At 43.9% G+C, this 22,977-nt stretch overlaps 1 protein-coding gene across 18 annotated transcripts in view; it reads left to right on the top strand.

Moving 5' to 3' along the window:
* The window catches only part of CELF4 (CUGBP Elav-like family member 4), a 700,139-nt gene that overhangs the window by 633,909 nt on the left and 43,253 nt on the right, over positions 1-22,977 (top strand). For 8 of the 18 annotated variants that reach the window (XR_003529771.1, XM_027656113.1, XM_027656114.1 and 5 more), the window contains 4 exons: positions 10,919-10,999; positions 12,015-12,080; positions 13,731-13,811; positions 19,828-19,971. Coding sequence is in view for 17 of the 18 variants with exons in the window: in XM_027656113.1 (XP_027511914.1) it covers positions 10,919-10,999; positions 12,015-12,080; positions 13,731-13,811; positions 19,828-19,971 (372 nt within the window). In the remaining variant the exon portion in view is untranslated. The remainder of the gene's footprint in view (positions 1-10,918; positions 11,000-12,014; positions 12,081-13,730; positions 13,812-19,827; positions 19,972-22,977) is intronic. The other 10 variants (XM_027656121.1, XM_027656120.1, XM_027656125.1 and 7 more) reach the window with 6 other exon arrangements.

Genomic DNA, 22,977 nt, shown 5'->3' with positions numbered 1-22,977 from the left:
AGGTTTTGATTCAGCTAAAAACTGAGCTTAGTCCTGACCAGTTCATGCTGGTAGATCTAGTGTTACACCCAAGGGTCTTGCTCCTGAGCGGCCTCAAAAGAGCTGTGCTAAGCCTGTTTGCATCTGCTAGCACCCACCATTGGTAACTCCTCCTGGAATTCCTCTGCAGCCAGATGGATCTGGGAGGATGAGTCCAAAGGGTCCACATGTCTGCTGACCCAAACTGCTTCATGTGTGCAGAGAGCAGGTATTGGTCTCTGAATTGCTCACTGCATCCAAATCCTGTTGCCTTACCAGGCCTGGAGACTGAAGCTCCGTTAAGTATAGCCACTGAATGGGCTCAGGTTCACCTTTTCGTGTCACACTGCCAGAGAACTACTGCTGGGATTCAGACTGTGCCTAGCTCAAAGACGCCAGCACTGAAGGAGTGATTTTGCAAGCACTGGCAATCACGGATGGAGGGAGGTTAAAGGACATGTATCTGCCTCTGTTTACAAAGATACGGACAGTCTAAGGCTATAATCACCAAGAAATCAGGAGTTTACCATTTCTTCATGTGCACCTGCATTTTTTCAGTATTCTGAAGATTTGCAATAGCACTCTCCCTTCTTCCTTCTGCTAGGAAGACATTTTTTACCATTGCTGTATACATACTAATAGTAACAATCATAGCAATAAAAATTTAAGTAAATGCTACTAATTGATCCTAATCACCAGCTGGCAAAGGAGTATATTACCCTGGGGTGCTCATAGATTGATCTAGACTGTTAGAAAATCAAATACTGAGTCAGATGCTCCAACCGAAAAGCCCAAAAAAATCCTGAAAAAAAAAATTATTTAGATCTCTGTCAGTCCTGAAAAATCAGAAGAGTCATCATCACAGGGGACTTCATGAGCCAAAAGGAAAAATACCACATAACATAGAAACACAAAAGCCTTACCTACGTATTGACAAATAAATATCCTCCTCCCAACAAACACTTTGCAAATTTGTAGCTGTGAGTTTATCTCTAAGCAGAATTGAAATCAAGTGACTTACTCTACTGAAAGTTATAGGCATGTATATATGTTTTTGTAGCAGCTTAAGGGCAGGGGAGATTTTGGAGTCCGGTGAAGGCACCAGAAGATTGCAAAGAGCCTTTAGTATGCTCAGTGAGCTCAACCACAGCATCAAGAAAGCTGTCTTTAAGGTTACATAAACATAGCCATCTGTTCTACCATCCATTTATTTCAGTTTCTACCTGTTTGCCAGTCTATCATCTCTCTGTTTATTCATCCATTTATGTGTCTGTCTTTTTTCTTGGTTTATCTAGCTCCTTTTAGCTAATCTTCCATGATCCATTACTGTGGATATCAGAGAAAAGATGTTCTTTCTAGATGAATCTTAATGACTTGAGCTTTTGTTACTACCCCCAACTATCCCCATAATTAAAGAAGCCTTTCAGTTAGGTATTTCATCCATGATTATATAAAAGTCAATGGCCTTAATCTGATTCTCTCTGAGTTTCAGAGAGACCTGTTCAGCCAGCAATTCACAGTAAGTCCCTGCACAAACACCAAAAGCCCAACACACTAAAAGGTAACAGCCATCCTTGCTCCTCTTCACTGCAGGTAGAGAGACTCCTTCCTGCCAGAAAAGCTGACATCTAAATAGGCTACTCTGTGTAAAGTTTGAATTTATCTCAGCGTGTCTTCAGCAATATATTTGTCTTTCTCGGTGCTCAGCTTCCCCATAACTTAGTGACATCTTAAGTTATAGGAGAGGTGTAAAGGGAACAGTGGCAGGTCAAACACTCACCTCTCATTTTACTTTTGTCTGTCCCTGAAACACTGAAAGCAAGCCCATGTAGCTTACATCATATGTTTGCTCCATCTAATTCTCTTCCTTCTCATGAGCATTTATGCACTCTCCAAAACTCTACTCCTTGCCACAGGCTTTATTGAGTCCTGGAGCTTAGCAGCATAAAAAATAAAAGGATTAGTCATTTATATGGGTAATGAGAACATCCACAGCCATATTAGACTGGATAAAATGTAGATAGGACACAAAACTTCATGCTTTATAATATAAGCCAGCCACTAATTGCTTGGGGTTAGAAAGAAATTTTCATCACTGGGCAGCTTATTCCATCATTGTTCATTATGGGATTTTTTACACTTTCCTCTATTGCATCTGTTACTGGCACTGCCCTGTAGTTCTGCATGTCTCTGTTTCTAAATGCAAGGGTAAAAATAAAATATTACAACCAAGCAAGCAATTGCATTAACACTATAGAGAAAAAAAGAACATGACAGTCCCCATCCAAAGTCAGCATCTTCCAAACAACTTTCCTTTATGGTATATCTCTCATTCTGAAAGTGGTTAAGACTGCTGCAGTGTTGTGTACATAATCATAGTCTTGCTATGATTATGACTCGCCATATATTGTTTAAAGCCTGAATGTTGCTCTCACGCTTCACAAAAAAACCCTCAAATGTGGGTTCACACCATTATATCCTGTAGCAGAATGTTCTTTGTTGTCTGAAAATAGCAAAACAGGACAATGAACATCTATAGAGGCATGACATCCATACCATTCCGACCCAAATAAATTTAATTAAATGTGCAGTTTGTCTACATGTTCACCTTTGTAACTAGCCATAATATTTTTGATACTGCATCTGAAGGACTCCAGAATTCCACAATATTTGTAAAAACCTGTCCACACGATGCAATTGTACTTATTCTTTAATTTCAATTTTTCTTTTCTTCTGTCTTCCCCTGTGCTCTTTTTTTAAGATTCCCTCTGACTTCAGAAGGGACATACACGGTGTCATTTGAGTTAGACTATCAAACCATCCATGGCTTTGCGGCAAAGGCCAGAGTAGGTAGAACATCCCTACTCACCAGGTCTTTCATCACAGCCCCTGTCCCTGCAGGAATTAGCTTTTTCTGTGCATCTGATCAGTCTATGGACTCATGTAGTAGCACTAGAAAACCATTCCTTGCAAGCATACTCTTTGTAAGCCAAGGTCTCACCTTCTCCAAGATCAGCCAGTACATAATGCCTCAGTGCACTTTTTGCCATGGAGTGAATAACAAGGCAGCAAGTATTTCCCTTTTCACTAGTCTGAGCCCCTTTGGAGATTTGACCTTTTTGTATATTAATTCCTGCCCTTTAATCTTTCAGCTTGCAGAGCTATTGAACGTGGCAATGTGTCACAATATATACTGGGGACAAAGAGCATAATCTGTTGTGCCATGATACTGTGAGTCACTTTGCAGCAGCACAAGAGCTTTTGCCATTTTCGTATTAGTCATAGTAGCAGGGATTGTGCTCTTCTGCCAAAGCTTCTTAGCCACCCAGAGCCCAGAGCCTCTCTTGTAACCATGTGTGATGTACAATAACAGTAGAGACCATCTGCACTGGTTTCTGCCGTGTCTCACCTCATCAGAATTCTGCTTTCTGGTAACAGGTCCTGCCCTACTGTATTACATTGTGAGGGAATGTACAAAATGCTCTCTCCAAAGATAAAGCCTCTTTGGAAAGAGAAAGGGAGGGAGAGATGAGAAAATCATGAGACCAAAGGGCAGCAAACAAGAGAGAGAAGGGATTGGCTGTCAAAGAACCAGTGAAATGAGGAAACTGGAAGAGGGAACAAAGCAGAGCTCCCAGAAAAGTGAAGACTACTCCATGATATTCCAGTGATGTGCCCAGAAAAATGTGGAAATACACCACATAACATCCTACATCCTTATTCCTTCTGTGCTGAGGGATCTACAGCTTAACCAAGGACAGGGATGGATCAGTGGTGTGTCAGCTTTGTGGAGCCTTAGATGGGGAATGCTTTCACAGGTGCTGAATTCTTCATCTTCCTCGTGAGGGGATGCAGAGGGCCAGGCACTGATCTCTTCTCTCTGGTCACCAGTGGCAGGACCCAAGGGAACAGCATGAAGCTGTGTCAGGGGAGGTTTAGGTTGGATATCATGAAAAAGTTCTTCACCCAGAGGATGACTGGGCACTGCAACAGGCTTTCCAGGAAAGTGATCACAGCACCAAGCCTGGTATACATCAAGAACCGTTTGGACAGTGCTCTAAGGCTCATAGTGTGATTCTTGGTGTTCTCCTGTGCAGGTCCAGGAGTTGGATTTTGATGATCCTTATGGATCCCTTTCAACTCAGGATGTTCTATGATTCTGATTCAGTGGATTTGTTCTGGGTTTAGGTTGCTGAGGAAAACAAAAGCTAAGTTCCCTCAGTTCCTCATAATACATTAAAAACATATCATCTCATTTACTATTTTCAGGCACACTGTGGTTCTGTTTCTGACTGCCCACCACTGACAGGACTAGCTCTATGTCTCCTCTCTGCAGACATAGCGGAAGTTTCTCCACCAACCCCTTCCTTTGGCTGCACAGTGGGTACATCCGGGCTAGCAAGACAGCAGTCTCCACTTCATACCCTGTTTGGGGTCCAGCCCTCTCTTGTGAGCACTAGCTCTCAGTACAAGGCAAGGCTTTATGCCCACATGTTTCCAAGCCACTGCTGAGACTGGCAGTAAGGGTGTGCCCTGCCAAGTTCTGCAGGAACTCATGTCTTAGTAACTGAACCAAGACCATCAATTCATTTTAGCTGGGTCAATGAAGAGATATCAGGCAGTCACTTACTTCACCCATTGCCAGCAGAGACAGGATTCAAATTCCAAGTGTAATTATTATTTTCATCCAAACTAATTCTGTAGGGGAGGAGTGCCCAGCATGATAATATGACAGCCTTATCTATTAGCTTGTCAATGACTAGTAGCACTGCTGCTGGGCAAGCTGCTGCTCCAGACCAGTGAGTCCAGTGTCAGTCCTGATCATCCATCCAGTGGCACTGGGCAAGATTAGGGCTTTGCTTGTGCAGAGAAAGAAAAGAACTGGCTTCCCACACCCCAATGTCTACCCTGACATTTCAGACCCAAAAGATATCAGACAAGAAGAGTTTAGAAACAAGATGAATGAGGAGAACAGAAAAAGAGTGACCCAACTGCACCTTTAGAAGGTCCAGGATGAAAATCAAAGCCTACAACATTTGGTCCAGGCACACACTATGCCCTAGAATTGTGCCTGGCTCAGCTACCCTGGGGCTAACTTCTTCACTACAGGAAATCTCTGGCTGTGTTCTGTTTGTCCACCCTAAATCTCCAGATGAGAGCTTTCCTGTTCATATTTTGTGTCAGCAGTTCCAAAACTGCAACAGAGAGCACCTGAGACATCATTATGACTAGGAAGCATTTATTTGACCCATTTGTAATAATCTGCCTTGTGCCATAAACCACACTTTACTGGTAAAATAAATAAGTGAAGGAATGCACTCATTAAAAATATAATAACAAGTTGCCATCTTCAATTGTAGTCTAAGCTACTCTAATGATGCCATGTACTTCCAATGACCATGCTGCAGCTGTAATGAATGAGGTTGTTTAAGGTAGTTGTGTAAGCCTTTCCAGAGCCAAAGTGTTTTCTCCTCTGATCTGGAAAAAATTTAAACACAAATCAGTCTCTGTGCTGATGTTTTCAGTAGCATCTATGTGAGTTAAGACCTTGAGCTTTTTTTTTAAAGATGACTTAAACAAAACTCCCCAAAAATATGGATTTATAATGCCTTAATAGCTTTTAAAACCTGACCCTGACTTCTGAGATTATGGCCTTAGACAAAGAGAGGGATATCTGGCCCTGGCTTTGCTATTGATTTAGTTTGTCACCTTGACTCGCCACATCCACCTGTCTGCATTTCTGGATCTTCTGTGTCTTTCTTACTTTGCTCACTGAAAGCTCTTCATTGCCAGACGTGTCTCCTGTCATGTTTTTGTTTGGCCTCCATCTCAGAAGGGACCCAATTAGGGATGGGGCTTGGAGGTGGGACTATTAAGAAAATAATAAAGATACTCCTGGTTTCCAAAATTGAACTATATGAATTTTATAGTAGGACCATATGTTGTCCTAAACAAGCATCTACAATACCTGGGGATGCTACCAAAATGGCTTTTCCTATTAACAGGATGAAGCAGAGGGCACAAAAGCCCTCAATTTCTTTGCTCTTTTGATGCGTAGGGGAAGAGACAGTGGAACAACATGACTTTAACTGAGTGGTGTCCACCCCTAAATGGCAAAACGAGACTATAAAACACAGGATCAGCCTCTGTTTTCTGCCAGATCAGCACATTCTTTCCGTTATTGCAGTTATTGTTGTGTCTGAATACCTAATTAATTACAACAGTAAACGCTGGCTTCTTTAATCACAGCATCAGCTGTCCTAATCAATCTTAATAATATGGAATCTGTACTATGGCACCCATGAATTTTAATCTACATAAATTTCTTAAGACCTCTCGCAAGCTTGTTGTACGAAATGATATAATTATGGATATAGATTAGGGCTGTAGAGAGTGATTTAAATTGGATTTAAGGAGAAGGTGAATAGAGCCCTCCCACTCAGTTATTTATTTATTTTAATCCTGGCCTTCACATAGATTTTTTTTTTCCCTCTCATTATGTTATTACCCCCAGACTAACTGAATAACACTGCCTCTCTTTGATCACCCTCCTCCCCTATCCACCTTCCCAAAGGTGATAGTGGCCAAGCTGCAGTTCCTGGGAGAGGTGTAAAATACCTTTGGGACAGTAGGAGGAAAGAATAGATGGGGCAGACCACAATGCTGTGGATCCAGTTGATAACTTGCTGTTTCAGACCCCTGTAGAAAGCATCTCTTCAAAACAGGGTGAAAGAGATGGAATTGAGCATGTCTGTAAAAAATGCACAAACTATCAGAAGCAGGGAGTGGAGAGAGTATCATACAGTTGTAATCTGACTCCTTCCACCAAAATGAAGTCCCAAGGTGCCTTAGGGGCCTAAAATGAGCCAGACCCTGCTTTTGTCTCTCAGAAGGACTGGCCCCTTCTGGTTTCAGAGAGCAGATCATTTTGGCTTTCTTTCACTTTCCCTCCCTGAGCCAGGACAGGGAGGTTGTCCCATAGTCCACTGATGGGTATGGAGGACCCCCTTTTGATGTCTCAGACAGTAACCATCATCCTTTTTCCTCACCAGCCCACTGGCTTAGGTGTGGATCTTCCCGATTTACACTCCTGACTATCACAGCAGACTCCAGCCCTCTGTCCCCTGCAGCCATTTTCACTTGAAACACCCATATAACAGCTTGTCTTGGCCAGACACTGTAGCAGGGCTACTGACATCTCAGGAAAGATTCTTTATAGAACATCATTTAAACCAATTTTATTTATTTTTAACAATGTGCTTCATTCTGTCACCTCCATTCATTCACTCTCTGACAAAAGCTAAATGTCAGGCCCAACAATAACTAAATGCCCCTTTAAAAAGTTGGATTTCAATCTAGAGATATATCAGTAAGAAACCTTCCTGATGTTAATTTTAAAGCACTGGTATTTCATGCTGACTTGGGAAATCATCCTCACTTTTTGGCATCAGGCAGAGGATTTGGAAAGTGACATTAACAGATCTACTTTCTTTGAAGGACTTGGGAGTCATTTCTTGACTTCTGCCTAATGAATAAGTACTGCCTTCGTTAAATTTATATTTATGGCCATATAGTAGGTCATTGGCTTGTTTTATGTCTCCAGGTTTATGGAAGGTTATCTGCCATGGTCACCTTGTGGCATCTTGGCCGGGATCGTCTTGCAAAGAGACAATTGTATCTGAGCAGGATTTTTCCCATGGAGATATGGAAATGATCAAATTAATATAGAGGAGATGTCCAGGGATAAGGCTCTTGCCCCGAGCTGACAAATGAAGTTACTATTAGCATCTGTTTTCACAGTATACCTTTAGTTTGCCCTAGCAAGGCCAGATCTTCAGCTCCTGCAAAGCAGCAAGGCCACAGGGACTTCAGCAGAGCTGACGTGACTGATAGTTGTCCTCTAGCCTCTCAGAAACCTCTCTGCATTTTTCCTTTCACCAGGTGATCCTCAGCATGTGCATTACATCACCTTTAATCTCAGAAATGTCCATATGTTGGACATGACATCTCCATGAGTCTGGCCAGAAGGAAAGCTGCTTCAGATGTTATCTGTAGACGTGTTTACACAGAGAGTTGCCAGCATATCCGAGGTTTTTGGATGATGTCACAACTTAGAGACATGCTAGTTCTGGCCCAAAAGCTTCTTCAAGGTGCTTTATGTAATCCATGTCTCTCATCTAGTGCCTCCTAAACCCCTATAGCTCTTACCAGCTCTTACTATTTACCTTACAGGCCACTGTAGGCTCACAGCCTAGCATAGGCAGCACACAGAGCTGAGGAACCGAGGTCTGTTCCCAGCCCCACATGCTTGTGTTCAACTATTATTTGCAGTAACAAAGAAGACTGGCAAGCTGGATGGGGAGAAAGGGTGGTTGAGACAGGGTAGCTCTCCTACCTAATGATCTGTGTGAAGGCCACAGGGGCACACAACCTATGATGTGTATCTTATGAAGGAATAAAGCAACTTTTCACTCATGGTTCTCCTTGTGTTGGGACACAGAAATGACTCATGTCTCCCCATCACTTTGAATTTTAGCATGTGGTGTGCTACAGCCACAGAAAACCTCTGCATTGGGTTGACTCATATATCTCGTACATCTGAGCCCTTGCTGAACTTCTCATGGATCATTAATATGTAAGAAGGCTGTCACTTTACTGAACACAGCAGGGACACAACATCCTAAAACGTCTAATCTGTGTCTTGAGATTTCTGGATCAATATCAACTGTTGGCTTCATTCATGCTACAGCTGGGAGTGCAGGCAGTTATGCCCTTTCCTAGGTTTAATTCCTCTGGCAGAGTGAGCAGCAGCATGAAGATATGCTCATGGCTGCCCAAGATGCCTTGGCTTCCTACCAGGCTGTCCAGCCAACACTGGAGTCTGTGTCCCTGCATCTTTATGGGCCATATTGGCCAGCACGGACACATCCACTGTACTGGAGACACATCTTCATTTGCTCAGTAAACACAATCATCAGGCTAAGGAAGGAGAGTTCTGCAGTGAGCAGAGATCATCACTTTTGTTTTTAAGAACTGCCAAGTTAAATTCCTGCTGGCTGTGACTTACCACAATTACTTCTCCCAAGTGGCCAAAGGTAGGGGATGAGACTACACGTAAAACACAGAGCCCCAAGCCACAAGCTGCTGCCTCCCCAGAGGTGCTTTAAATTCTCTCCTTTTCAAGAGCATCCAGGAAAGGTTGGGTCAGTGTAAGAGCCCTGTGTGTTAGAACAGCCACTTTGCATCTTCTTTTCCTATGAGGAAATGATTTCCAACTTGGAGCAAAGCTGACTGAAACCAGGAGAGTCTTCCCACTGGCTTGCATGTGCTGTGAACCAAGATGAAATTCCATGCATGATCTGGCGCATGAGGCAGCCTCGTGAGAAAGAAACACCCATTTAGATGATACCTTTGATGACAAATCATTAATACTCAGGAAAATAGTGAACTCTAAAAGCTTTAATGTGGAAGGGAAAAAGGCTGCATTTAATGTCCTGTTGTCCCAAACATTTTAAATAAAGTACTTGTCCAGTTCTAATATTTAATCATAAAGGTAAACCATGATTTTCAGTGTGTATTTCCTAAGCAGAATGTCGTAGTTCTGATGGTCAAAGTGAGGTTCCAAAGGCAGGTGAGATATCCACAGATGGGGTAAGGAAGGAGAGCAGCTCTCCAGTGAGCCATGTGGTCCTGTTCAGCACAGTCTCAGCTGTAGCTGGGAGATTGGGCAGTTCCCATATGTTCCCAGATAAGGCAAGAAATTAAGGAAAGGGCCACAGTCAGACAGGTCCTGCATAGTGACTTCTCCTGAGTCAGTGAAGCGACAGCCATTGCTAATTGTCAGGAGGTCAGAGAGAGAACAAACATGCCCAAACCAGACTCATCTGGAAAGGAATGAAATGCTGTAACTATATTTCCTGGGCAGCAGAGACAACTTCTTCTAGCTCTATAAACAGATGAGTGCAAAGAAAGAGGGGCAGTTGCCTTTGGAGTAGAGATGGGAGACCATTTCCTTTACTACAATCTGCAAAACCATAGCTATCTCAAAAAGATTTGCTTGTTTCACCACAGGTTCCCTCACCTTTCTCAGGAGATATCTTCTACGTCACAGGATTTGGTCATTTTGGAGGGTCCAAGTTACTATGATACATTCTCCCAAAGGGGTGTGGGAACTGGTGTATGACTCAACATTTCATAGTTGTTGAGCTTTCTTCTGGAGCAACATGATCAACATTCTGGTTTTTTGAGGAAAACTGTTTTGAACAGAGGTTAAAAAGAATAGACTTTATTTGGTTTCTTCTTCAAGAGTACAGGAGTAAGTGGAAACAATTTTTGTATTTTCCAACCACTTCCTCCAGTTTCCTGGAACAACTACTCCTTAAAAATGTAGCTTTATATCTCTACTATGCCTTCTACTGATCTCCCACAGGTTTTAATATATCCTCCTCACACCCCTTTGTAAGAAGTGAAAATCCCTACAGTAGGGCAGTGCTTTCCCATTTCGCATACCCATATATTGAGGGACTTGCCAAAAGTCATCTAGGTAATTAGTTCAACCTAAGGCTGCATTCCCACTTATTTCTTCCTGTGACTACCCCATTCTCAAAGTCCACGTGTCCAGTAATGTCCGTAATGAACAGAAGCCTCCAAGCTTTAGCCAGCTAATTGGGTTTGCTGCCTCAAAGTTTGGTCTTCTCATCATTCCTCCTTGTATTTTGGGAGAAAAGTGCAAGACCTTGCAAGCTTCTAACATGACCAATGGTTATCTTTAAAGTTAAGTTTCAAGCTGGTATATCTATCTGTAAGAAAACACTTAATCCATGTTCCTTGGGTCTGTAATACTCACGTTTGACAACCTCCCCCACACTTTGCCATACAGTCAGTGTCTCTCCTTGGATAGGTGTATGGCACCAGATTTCCTTCCAAGAGGCCCCCACCTTTGCATCCTCCAAGCCTTGCCTCCAGCCACACCTCTGTGCGGGTAAGAAGGAAAAAGGTGGGATGGATGTGGGAAAGTGGCAGCTCCCTAAGGGATCATCCTACAAGGAATAAGCCGGAGGGACTGTGTAGAACTGTGCAGCACCAATAAATACAAATTAAACTCATAACAAGAAGTGAAATATTAGGGCCAAGGTGACATTTGGACTGGAGGTTCAGCCAAGCTTTGCTTTAAATTTTTTATTGCTGCAGATAAAGAAAGAGCTTATCCAACACGTTTCTCTCTTTTTTCCTCCCTATCAACCAAAGGAGAAAAAAAAAAAATCTTAACTAGCTTTGGTTGTATTTGAGCAAGACTTCAAAGTTTCACAAAAATAAACAGTTTTAGTGGGGAGGAATGCGCACTTGTAAAGAGAGAAAATGCACTTTGAAGCCAGCAAGAGACTGCATGCCTTACGGAGAGATTCACAGCATCCTCCCTGGAGCAGACAAGTGGTGTCCCCCGCCCCCCCCCAACCAGATTCTTCTCTCTCACAGGGGGCTGCCTGGCAGCAACACAGTCCTTCGAAGGGATGTGGGGATGACAGGAGCCACTGCTTTGTTCTCTTCTCCTTCCTCCTGCTATGCCCCTGTTGTTTTCTGCTCTGATTGAAAGTTTCATGTGACTGTAGCTGTCACTGAGATCTGAGTTTGCACAGCACCTAGCACAGTGTCAGTCCTGGCTTAAGATGAGGGCTCTTTGGGGTTGATTACTGCAATGCCAAAAATCTGCATGCTCAGTGCAGATCCATAATTTAAGCTTGGGAAAGGAGGAGAGAGGTTTATTTGCCCTCTGCTCCAAGGTCTCACAGGGTGATGGCTGGGGGACAGAACCCTCTTGGCCATGCTGGGGGGCTCTGTGCGGTCCTGTCCATAGGGCAAGGCAAGCTGCTCCTCTTCCACAACCCTCAGCCCCTGGGTCTGTCTGTCTCACAACACATGTTGATGATGAAAGAGAAAGGGAGAGTGCCTATCATATTTTAACCCCTTGATTCCTTCTGTCTCTTATGTCTCCACAGCACAGAGCCCCACTGCAGCAGACCCCTTGCAGCAAGCCTACGCTGGAGTGCAGCAGTACGCAGGTCGTTAGTATTAACACTTTCTCCCAATAAACCTTTTTCTTCTATAAAGCCCTCAATCTCTGAACACACCTCAGGGGGCTGAGAGAACGGAGGTGTTTACTAGTACAGGGGCAAGCTGGGGGTCACGGGCTCCCAAAATAGGTTTGCACAAACACCAAGCCCAGGGTCTTCTCCCACAGAGGAAGCAACCTCCACCCTTTTCCCAGGGAATTGGTCCCACTGGCCTGTACCTCAGTGAAACTTCAGCAGCAGGACCGTGTCTGGTTTGCCTTAGCACAATGCATAAGTCCAAAATCAGGCCACTGCTTTGGAGGCCAGTTGCTATAACAGGTCTCCTGAATGCTGTAGCACAGAGAGAAAATAGGTAGCCAGGCCCTGCAAAGCCACTGCTGCTGTGCCTGGCACAGTATGGAATGCCTGCACATACCCATTTTTTTAGGGTATGTGTACTGGCCATACCCCAGTTAGTTAGTCTGAGACTTACTTAGGAGATACACAGACTTCCTCCCAGCTTGCCAGCAGATTTCTCCACAGCTCCCAATGGATCAGCCTCCACTCGTGTTGCCCTGTATGCTGAGCAGCTCCTTTGCAGTTGATGGACTGACACCAGCCAAAGTGACCTGGTGCAGACCACGACCCCTCTGTGTTCAGCCTCTCCTCACGAGGTGTCCATGGCCAACGTTGTGAGGAAGCTGCTACCCCAAAGTCATTATTTCCTGTGGTAACTGGAGCGATCATGGGCTCCCACTGAGGAATGGCTATTATCTCATGTCAGCGCTGTATCTGGAAACTTAATTTAATTCTCCATGTAGGGCTTCATTTGCCGGTGTTTTAGTTATTGTCATTTATTGCTTGTGAGGTTTGATAGATGGGAAGCAGCTCAACCCTTTGAGCTGTTAATTAACCCCTCTGCACACACATGGCCCCTATCCCCTTCTTTCTGGTCTCGCAGCCGACCCATACTCTGTATTTTTAGCAGCAAGGCACATCATCTACCATCTGTGGTAGTGAATGGCTCCCCTTGTTTGCTTGGTGGGGGAGCTGAGTTGGGGAAAATTGTTTAATTGCTGCTCACTGTTTCCACTGTGTTTGTGTGAGAGAGAGGAAGTCTCTGTGGACATGAAAGAAAATGTATATCCAAGGGTGTATGTGCAACTCTGTCCGTACAGTGTGTGGGCATATGAAGGCAGAAAACATGGGTGTGGACTGTTTTTACAAGCATGGGAATTAATCAGGGTACAAGGGAGATTACACAGGGGAAACGCGTGCTCGCTCTCTGCACGTGGCTGTCAGCACGGGCCCCTCTACGCTGAGCTCGAGAATGGATGTGTTTGTGTCACCATCTGGAATGGTTGCGCATGTCTGCTGGGAAATATCTCAGCAGAGACCCCCATTTACACTGCATGGCTCTCCTCGGTGTTGCTGCTGACAGAGCTGAAGGGAGGGTGGGTGCTCAAGGCCATGTGGCACCTCCTGGAGCACAGCCATGGTTCTTCTGCCACATCTCAGCCTGCACGAGATGGCCCCTCACAGAGCCAAAAGGCAGGGTGAAAGCCCACCTCTAGCTTGGTATGGTGGCTTGGAGTGAAAGTTCCTCGCTTCTCAGCACTGAAATCTGTCCTTCTTTCTTCTCTCCCTTTCTCTCCCCTGTAGCTGCTTATCCTGCTGCTTATGGCCAGATTAGCCAAGCGTTCCCACAGCCACCTCCCATGATCCCACAGCAACAGAGAGAAGGTGAGTAAAAGAGACATCTTCCTTTGTGACCCCAGCAAGCCATCCCCACCACGTTGGTTCCCCTCCTTGTACACCTAGAGTATCCATTAAACGCCTAATTGCTTTGGATCCCTAAGCCTAACCCTAACCCTAACCCTAACCCTAACCCTAACCCATTTCCATATATGACACAACATCGTTGTCACAAAGGATAATATGGAGAAACATGCTCATGGAGAATTGCTGATGATATGTCCTCAGTCTCCAGGGAGAAGAGCATGCTGATGTGCACAGGCCATGGAAAGACCTGCTAGCAACATAGGCAATACCATCCATATGTATCTGAGAACACACACAAAAATGCAATTGCATTGAAATAAAGAACTTTGTAGGAAACTCTTTCATTAAAAGCCAGTAACATGATTTCAGACACCTGCTATTTGAAGATCAAGGACCTGCTATTTAGAGTAGCTTATCCAGTCCTTTCAGCCTCTGGAAACAGAAATCAGATCCTGTAGAACACAATTTCTATATCAGGATGAGAAAAATCTTGTAGATTACTCAGAGGAGCCTGAGTAATCTAGTTCACAGTATTGGATGGCTTCACTGAAGACACAAAAAATAAGGAAAGGTAAATGTAACATTATTGGATGTAAACACTTTGGGAGACAACTATGCCATGTAATTTTCCCTTTACAGTCAGTGGGGAGCAGTGGAATCCTCAGAGGCAACCCACTTGGGTAGCTCCAGTTGTCCTCCAAGGAGTCCACTGCTCCCTTTTGACAAGAAAAAGGGACTGCTTGCCTAAGTGAGGCTTTAAAGTCAGGTGCTCCAGCTTAGCAACCCTCATTTTAAATAGTTACAATTTAAATTTTATCCTCTATTAGATCACTAATTCAGATATATTCTATATTATATGTGTTATTATACATATGTAATTACATTTAATGTTTTAATATAGTGTAAGAGTCAGAATGAAATGGATCAAGATTACACTATCAAGCTAAAACATTCTGATGGCCTAGAACTACTTTCGGGGAGAAATCTCATTTTGTAAGAAAATTAGAAATGTTGGCATTTCCATCTAATTTGGAATTAATTTTTTTCCTATGTCAGAATTTCCTGGGGAACACAACTTCCAGCTCCTGATTAGCTCCAGTGCATGTCCCTGCTGTGAGAACAGATGCACAGACCTATCATATCATTACAGAGATGTTTCCCCCATGCTGAAGGACTTTGCTTTTTATTACTTACTGGGGCTAGATTAAGCACAGGACAAAATGGCTAGCAGATCATTGCTCAGCACAGCATAGTGCCAGGAACTGTCAGGAGCAGGGGAAAGCTGTGGTGCACGCTTTGAAGACCCTCTGCCTGAAGATCCCTGTGTTCATAAGGCATGGTGTGTCTCTGTGGGTTGGGAGTGAGTGTCACCCAGTGGACAAGTTATCTCATAACTCTTCACTCCTTCTTGTAAGCAGCTGGTATTGAGGCTGAAGGTGGTTGGAGGCCAGAGATGAGAGATGTACGACCAGTCCAATGCAGGTTGGCACTCCCAGTGTCCCTCATTTTCCTGCAGTGTTAGGATGCTGTGGCATTCTCTGCTGCTAGAGGGATAATCTATGAGACACAACACTCCGTTTTAGCAGAGGGTCAAGACCTTTAAGAATCTTTAACCTCTAACAGGAAAACACAGCAAGAGGGAACTCTAATAATGACGGTAATGCCCAGTGCTGAGAAGAGTACTTTATGTTTGCAAGGATGTGCATAAACATTGATTCGTTAGTGAACCAGCCCTATCACAACAGTAACACAAATGATCACATTGTTAATAACAATGCTAAACTCTCCACTCCCGGATCCCAGTTGGATAACAAGCCCAGAAACGTTTGGCTGCTGGAACCTTGCTGTAGAGATTAGTCATTACTTCCACACAAGCACTGAGGCTGACGGCAGCTGACAGGGCGCATGGGGTGGAATAGATCCAAAGCTATCAAAGCTTGAGATAAAATCTTGATTCAGGCCATGTCAACCACAGAAAACTTGGAGGTAATTTTATATTTGTATGGTATTACTCATCTTAATGTAATTTCTGAAACTCAGAAGTACACTTATACATTAAAATAAAGCGGTACAGGCTTTGTGACTCTCACATGCCCTGTTCGCAAACACTCTGGGGACTGAATAGGAAGCAAATGCAGAAGAGGCAATGAAATTCCAGCCTCTGAGTGTTTGCTGTAGAGGTGAGGTGTGCAGCTGACCAAAGTCCTGCAGGTTAACTTCACACAATCTTAAGGGACAGCCCAGTTTTAATTACTGTTGGAAAACAAGTCTAATCATAGCCTTTCCTTATGACATTGCCTCCCGGTGTTGGGGATGCAATGATACATAGTTGATATCTGAACAGGTATGTGAAGTTGACTCATGTTGACAGTGGGCACCAAGGGATAGGCTGGGTCTGTAGCTGTCCCGGTGCTAAAAAACTAACAATGAGCTGAAGTGTGAGGAACATGGACAGAGCAATGGCTTAGCAGTTCAGGTCCAACCAAGCCAAATCAACCATGTGGTTCTGTGCCCTGAGTAACAGGCTTTTCCATTATCCAGCGTGGTTCCCCTGTAATCTACAGACAATTCATAAACTGTGAGCTCCTTAAAGCTCTTCTTTCTTTTTCGTCCAAATCAAGGCTACCTGTGCTTCTTGTGTATAAATGAACAGAAATATATATAACTTAAAGTCATAAAACCAAGAGCCATGGTAGACATCAGTGTAAAAATGAAATTTCATTTTCTTCTCATAATGTGTCACGAGGGTTAGATTTCAAGTTGGCTCAGAGCCCTTTTGAAAACAAAAGTAAAGCCTGTGGTAAATAATTTTATTACTGTATTCAGCCCTGAATTGCCAAGTATACTGATCTCCAACAACCCATTAACTCTGTTCAAAACCAGAACTTTCTCTCCAGCAAGTTAGTTGGAGTCTTCAGTAAGGTTTTTCCCTGCCTACTGGGATTTTCCTCTTGCTCCAGTGATTTGAGCAAGTCCGTTAAAACTCATCGCATTTGTGCACTAAGAACTAACTTAGATTTTCATAGAATTTTGATATGAACAACTCACAGAATCATAGAATAATTTGGGTTGGAAGGGACCTTAAAAACCCTAGGTCCAACACCCTGCCACAGGCAGAGTCACCTTCCACTAGACCAGGCTGCTCAAAGCCTCATCCAACCTGGCCTTGAACGCTTCCAGGGATGGGGCAGCCACAACTTCTCTGAGCAACCTGTGACAGTGCCTCACCACCCTCATAGTGAAGAATTTCTTCCTGATGTCTTGTCTTTGGTTTCTTAAAAATATACATCTATATATACAGCCACATATACAAACCCATAGTCTACTATGGAGTGCCTACATTAACTTGCAGCAGGTAAAAAAAATCCAACAAGGTAGAACGGCTGAGGCAGACAGATCATATTTTTTGAATTCTTTACCAAGAACTCTAACTGCAACTGGTAACTTATGGATGTATTCAACAAAAAATTGCTTATTAAGCTCCAATGGCAGAATTTTCATATGTGAGGGAGACAAAACAAATCAAACTATCCCAATTTTTTTTTTTTCTCAGAAGCAGGTGGCATTTTCAGTACTGAAAATTAGCCAAAACCCCTCTGTAGTTGGGAACAAAGTGAGTTCAGCCTTGCATGTCTGAGTCAATATAGGAAGCCACAGTACACGTTTCCTAGCCACATTTCAGAGCTGAGCTGGGCTTTGGGGAGGGTCCCTGCTTTTTCACACCCTCACTGGTCTCTTGGTCTTTGAGTCGTGTTGATTTCAAAGAAAAGTTGATTTCAAGGTTCTCTCCTTGAGCCCAGCCTCTAAACATGGTCTAGATGAAGTTGTGTGCCTCCTGGTCTGCCTTATGCCTTGGTAGGTGTTTCTCAGCACACACAGGCAGAATCCGTACTCATGCACAACGAGTCCAAGACCCCAGGAAATGCAGCTGGTATTTTTGAAAGAATTGGCCAGTTTTACAGAGCAAACTGCTGGCTCTGGTGATGTCAGTGGGAATTTTGCCACCAACTGCAGCAAAGCCAAGATTTTACCCATTCTATTATAATGTGGATCTCAAATCCCATAGCAGAAGTGCTCTGGGGCATGTTCAGATGAAGGAATGAATTTTTTCCCTGTTATTCTGGACCACGGTCTTCTCCTGGGCAGAATTTTCTCAATTGTAACAGACATCTAAGGGGGTTGGTGTTTGTTTAACACTTTCAGACTGTTTCATATCTAGCTTACCATGCCAATAATTCTGTATTGTGCGGAAGCAAATGGCAGCAAGGATTGGAGAAGGGATAGTTGCTCAGTAAAGAGACTAAAGAAGAGGTAGACAGGAGGTGGGGGGAAACTGGAAAAGCTTGGCATGAAATAGGGGAGCCTGATTGTGGGCCACTGAGGTTCAAAAGTAATTTAGCTAAGCAGATGACCGGGTGCCTAATTAGTTAATTATCCCACCATACCACTATCCCCCATATTTGGAAGAAACCCTGTTACCATCCCCATGACCTTTAGGAAATGCACAAGATGCAAAGGATCAGCTGTTCCTTCATGACAGTCCTTTTAGCAAATTAGTGGGGAAAATTGTGCTTAGCAAATATTCATTAAGGCTTCATTTTCCATTAATCCAAAAGGAAATGTGGAGAGCCTGTGACTTCAATCATGCTGAGGCCCAGGAATTTTAATGAGCTTTAAATGGGCATCTGCCAGAATCCTGACTTCACCGTACTTCTCCTGCCAGCCAGGGGGATGAGTAATGGCTAATAAAAGGTGGGAGCATCTAGGCGAACTCCTCTCCCTAACAGGAAAGGCAAAGTTGTAATTTGCTGTGTTATGACACTGTAATTATGCCCTGATGAAGAAAACGAGAGTATTAAAAAACCCTTTCCTTCCCCACAGACGTAAAAGGGGGAAAGTTGACTGAGTCAGGTCACAGGGTTGCAGGCACATGGACTAGGGAGAAGGAGGAAACCCTCCTTCTCTCTGAACTCTTACAGTTTTGGCAAGGGGCATGCACTGTATCCCTTCTCAGCAAAGCAGGGCTGGAGTTACCTCTCGAGGCCAATACAAAGCTGGGCATCACCTGGAAATACCTTTGGAAATAAGACGATTAAAAAAAGAATCCCTGTCTCCTCAAACTGTACAGTTTTCTGCTATTGAACACTGTAGAGGTGTTAAGTGTTTAATTTTTTCAACAAAACTTCTTGGACAGACCTGTCCCCATTAGACTGTTGCTCAAAGACAGCATGCTTAAAAATAAAAGTCAGGTTGAAGAGTTTCATCCTAGACTATTTGACCAGAGGCAGGTTCTCCCTCTTCTGTCCCAAAGTACAATTTCAACAGAACATTTTTTGAGGGTCTCTACTTTAACAAAACTTCATATTCCAACTAACTCCTCTCTGGATATTTTCCCAAGCACCTTTTGAAATCTGTAAGAGAATATGTTACAGCATTGAGGCAAAAAAGCCAATCTCTGTTGTCTAGTAATCTGGATTTACATCCATCTCTCTGGAGATGGAGATGGTTCTGTAGTCTTTCCTGCAGAACCCTCTAGAATGGAGGACATGGCCAAACTGTCCTGATCTGGGGGAGTCTTCAAGATGAGTTACACTGAGGGCTGAATGCAAAATTCTACAGAACAAAATGACCCTGTGGGTTACAAGGAACAAAAGAAAATTAGGAACCATATTTTTCATTCTTTGTGTTACTATTCCTCCATTCTGCCTTTCCATAGCCACATGTGTCAGTGCATTCCTCTGTCTCTATATTTTATCCTGGTGTCTGTCCTGGGAAGGTTAATGAAGTTACCATAGCCTCTAGGTAACTTTTTGAGTTCCTGGTCTTGTGCTTTGTCATTCCTCTGAAAGTCTACAAGCTGCTTCCTAGAGGTGACCCTTCACCAGTCAGAGAGAGAGGATGCCAAAGTAAACGTCCACCATGTGCTTTCTCGTATCCTATTTCTCTTCATTCATGAGTCTTCTTTTTCTTTTGATAGGACCAGAGGGCTGTAACCTGTTTATCTACCATCTGCCCCAGGAGTTTGGGGATGCTGAGCTGATGCAGATGTTCCTGCCTTTCGGTAATGTCATCTCCTCGAAAGTGTTTGTGGATCGGGCGACAAACCAAAGTAAATGCTTTGGTGGGTAAAGATAACAAAACAATTAGATTCATCCAGGAAAGGGCTTTCTCTGAATACTTTACCTTTCAAACTGCTTTCTTTCTGCTTAAGCTTTATGATTTCTCTCAACTTACTCCTGTCAATACTTTCCCCCTTCCCACTTTCTCTCCTGATTGTCTCATGTTCAGAGTTGTGTGCGCTGCTTAGAGGTGAAGGTTTGACGTTTCACCAGCAGCAAGATGCTGCAGCTGCTGGTGGTGGGCTGGAAAATATCCCCTCTTGTAAGGGCAGGTGGGGATGGTATAGGAAAGACTAAAGAACCTGGGGCAAAGGGGCAGGACTGGGGGTTAGATGAAGTATTGATGAGATCAGCAGAGGGAGCATGTGGTAGAAGGGGAGTTTCTGTACCTAAGTCAAAAGACAAACATGGGGTCATGGGGTTGAAGAGAAGACAGAGCTGTGGGGGTAGCTTTTCAACAGCTGTGATGCATTAGACTGCAAGGGGATAAGGGTTGACCATCAGCTGAAATCCTGGTCTTATGGGGGATGGGGGAGTGAGGGGGATACAGGAGGAGAGGAGAGGAGAGGAGAGGAGAGGAGAGGAGAGGAGAAGAGAGGAGAGGAGAGGAGAGGAGAGGGGAGGAGAGGGAAGGAAGGAGAGGAGAGGGAAGGAAGGAGAGGAGAGGAGGGAGGGAGGGAGGCGAGGCGAGGTGAGGTGAGGCGAGGTGATGGAAAGGGAGGGGAGGGGAGGGAAGGATGGCTGCTTGGAGGATCACAGTAAGACATGCTCTGAGCCCACTGGACCCAAGGCAGCACCCCAGCAGATACAGATAGACCAAGGTAACCCTGTGCCTCGCTGACAGGCTGTGCTAGAGGCTGGGTTTGAAAGCTGCACCGGGATCACACAGCTCTGGCCTCATCACTGGCTCAACCTCGCCAGCTGGAGCAGGAAAAGAGCACAGGTTGAGCTGCCTGTGGGGCAGCAAGCAGGAATACCCTGAGGGTGGGCTCAGCCAGCCAAGAGACATGGGGTAATATGTGTATGGGGTTTCATTGGTATGCTGCTGTTTGCAAACGTTCCCTTGTGGCAGTGTAGCAGAATGGGGACCCTGCCACATTTGATCCCATCCCACCTGGTGGACAGAGTATCTCCCCCGTCCATGTACCCACCACTGGGATCTGTAATTTCTCTGCCATCCTGCACTCTTTGCAGACCTTCCCTGAGAAGTGCAACAGAACAAACTATTGCTTTTCTTTTCCTGTTACTTGCAGCTAATCTGGACTCTGTCTTTCAGGCAAACTTCCAGAGTTAAGACTCATTGGAGTTTCATTTGATTTTACAGCCACTCTCAATCTCCACACTATGCTTCCCTTCCATGCTGCCGTCCCCTTTCCCTCCTGAACAGCCTCCCAAAACGCTTACCTCATCCCTTGCTAGTTATGGTGCATGTCAGACAGTACTTCAAGAGTTTTGTGCCCTTTCTCTATGCACAGTTCCTCCTGCACATCCATAGAGGTTCTGAACAAGATATTTTCCCCTCTGTTTGAAGGAGCCCTGACCCCTGATGAGAGGGACACAGAGCTCCCCTTCATCAGGAGTCACTGGGTTGCTGCACGCTCAAGCACCAGAGGAATGAAGGACAAAAAGGTTGGTGTGCAGAGATAGTTGGGAAATTCAAATTAGAATTCAAAACTATGAATTAGCCCTGTTGTGTCCAGAGCCCACCTGCTTTATAGAGCTCCTACCATATAAGAGCTCGTAACAAGATAAACAGACCACCAAAGATCCAGGTGACATCGAAAACTAATGCTCCAAGGAGATCCACAGATTAGAAACGTACTTTTGGCAGTGAAATTGTCATCAATATTTAAAGGAATACTGAGCCTGGTTCTCCACATATTGACAAGTGGGAAGACCAAAGGTATATGGAGAAATGAGGTAGGAGCTGAATGCAGAAAGATAGAATGTCTTCTGCTGGACAGGTATTATCCTTATCCCAGCTCAGCTCAAAGGCTGATGACTAGAAGACTTCATGAGGATAGCCACACATACCCAGTTTGTGGGGCAGGGTTTTGGGGCTGCATTTGTTGCTGTTCCCAAGGTACTGCGAGATCAAGGTTGATAAGTGAGGAGGAATTGAAGGATCTTAGCAGAAATTTTTCTTAATATTGAGTCTCATTGGGAAAGACTAAACATCAGCTTGTTGGATGAAGTAAACTCCAAAACTAACTGTGGGATATTGAAGCTTGAAATAAGAAGGTACCCTTTGGAAGTGTCGACTCAAGCTCACAGGTCAGCAAAAGAAGGAATTAGAGATTGCTAGTGGGTCTTGGTCACCTTATATTATCTTCTGAGACACAAAAACCTGAGTTCATTCCGTTTTGGGTCCCAGGTGTCAAGCCTCAGTTTTCTTTGGATTTAACTTAATTACCCATAGAGCTGAGTGCCTGCTGTGATGGTTGGTCTCAGACAAACATGTTGTCTATGCTGCCATGTGCACTAACTCCAGAAGGATAGAAATAGCAGAAGCACAGGTATCCAATTATCACAGGTATGTCATGATGCTTTTCAAAACCCCCCATCCTGCTTTAAAGCAATGTAAAAATGTAAAGGGGGGGTATAGAAAATCAAGCATTTCATTTGTTTTTGCTAAGTCTGCTGAAGCTGGGACTGATCGTAAATCTTTGTTCAGGAAGTAAATTTAAATAAAAAAATAAGTTACTTTTTCCCAAAGGAATAAAAGGCATTTTATTAACTTTGAAAGTAAGAAAACTCCTTCCTTTTCTGCTTAAACATTTCCCAAAACTCAACATGTAAGAACATAGCATTTGCATTCTGTTTCACTTTTTTTTAACCCAGCTAAAGCTCTCCAACTGCTAGCCTGGGGGGACAATTCTGTCTGGCCCCAGAAAGATATTCCACCATTATATGACCTTTTAAAATATATCTGCTATGCAGATCCCAAATAAATTGCTGTAACAGAGTCTAGCCCCAGGTTGTCGAGAAATTGTCAAGAAGTCCTGCTT

Source organism: Corapipo altera, unplaced genomic scaffold (genome assembly GCF_003945725.1).
Source record: "Corapipo altera isolate COAL_440 unplaced genomic scaffold, ASM394572v1 61553, whole genome shotgun sequence".
Taxonomy (NCBI): domain Eukaryota; kingdom Metazoa; phylum Chordata; class Aves; order Passeriformes; family Pipridae; genus Corapipo; species Corapipo altera.
Note: the sequence above shows the minus strand (reverse complement) of the source record. Positions and strands in the feature narration are given on the sequence as shown.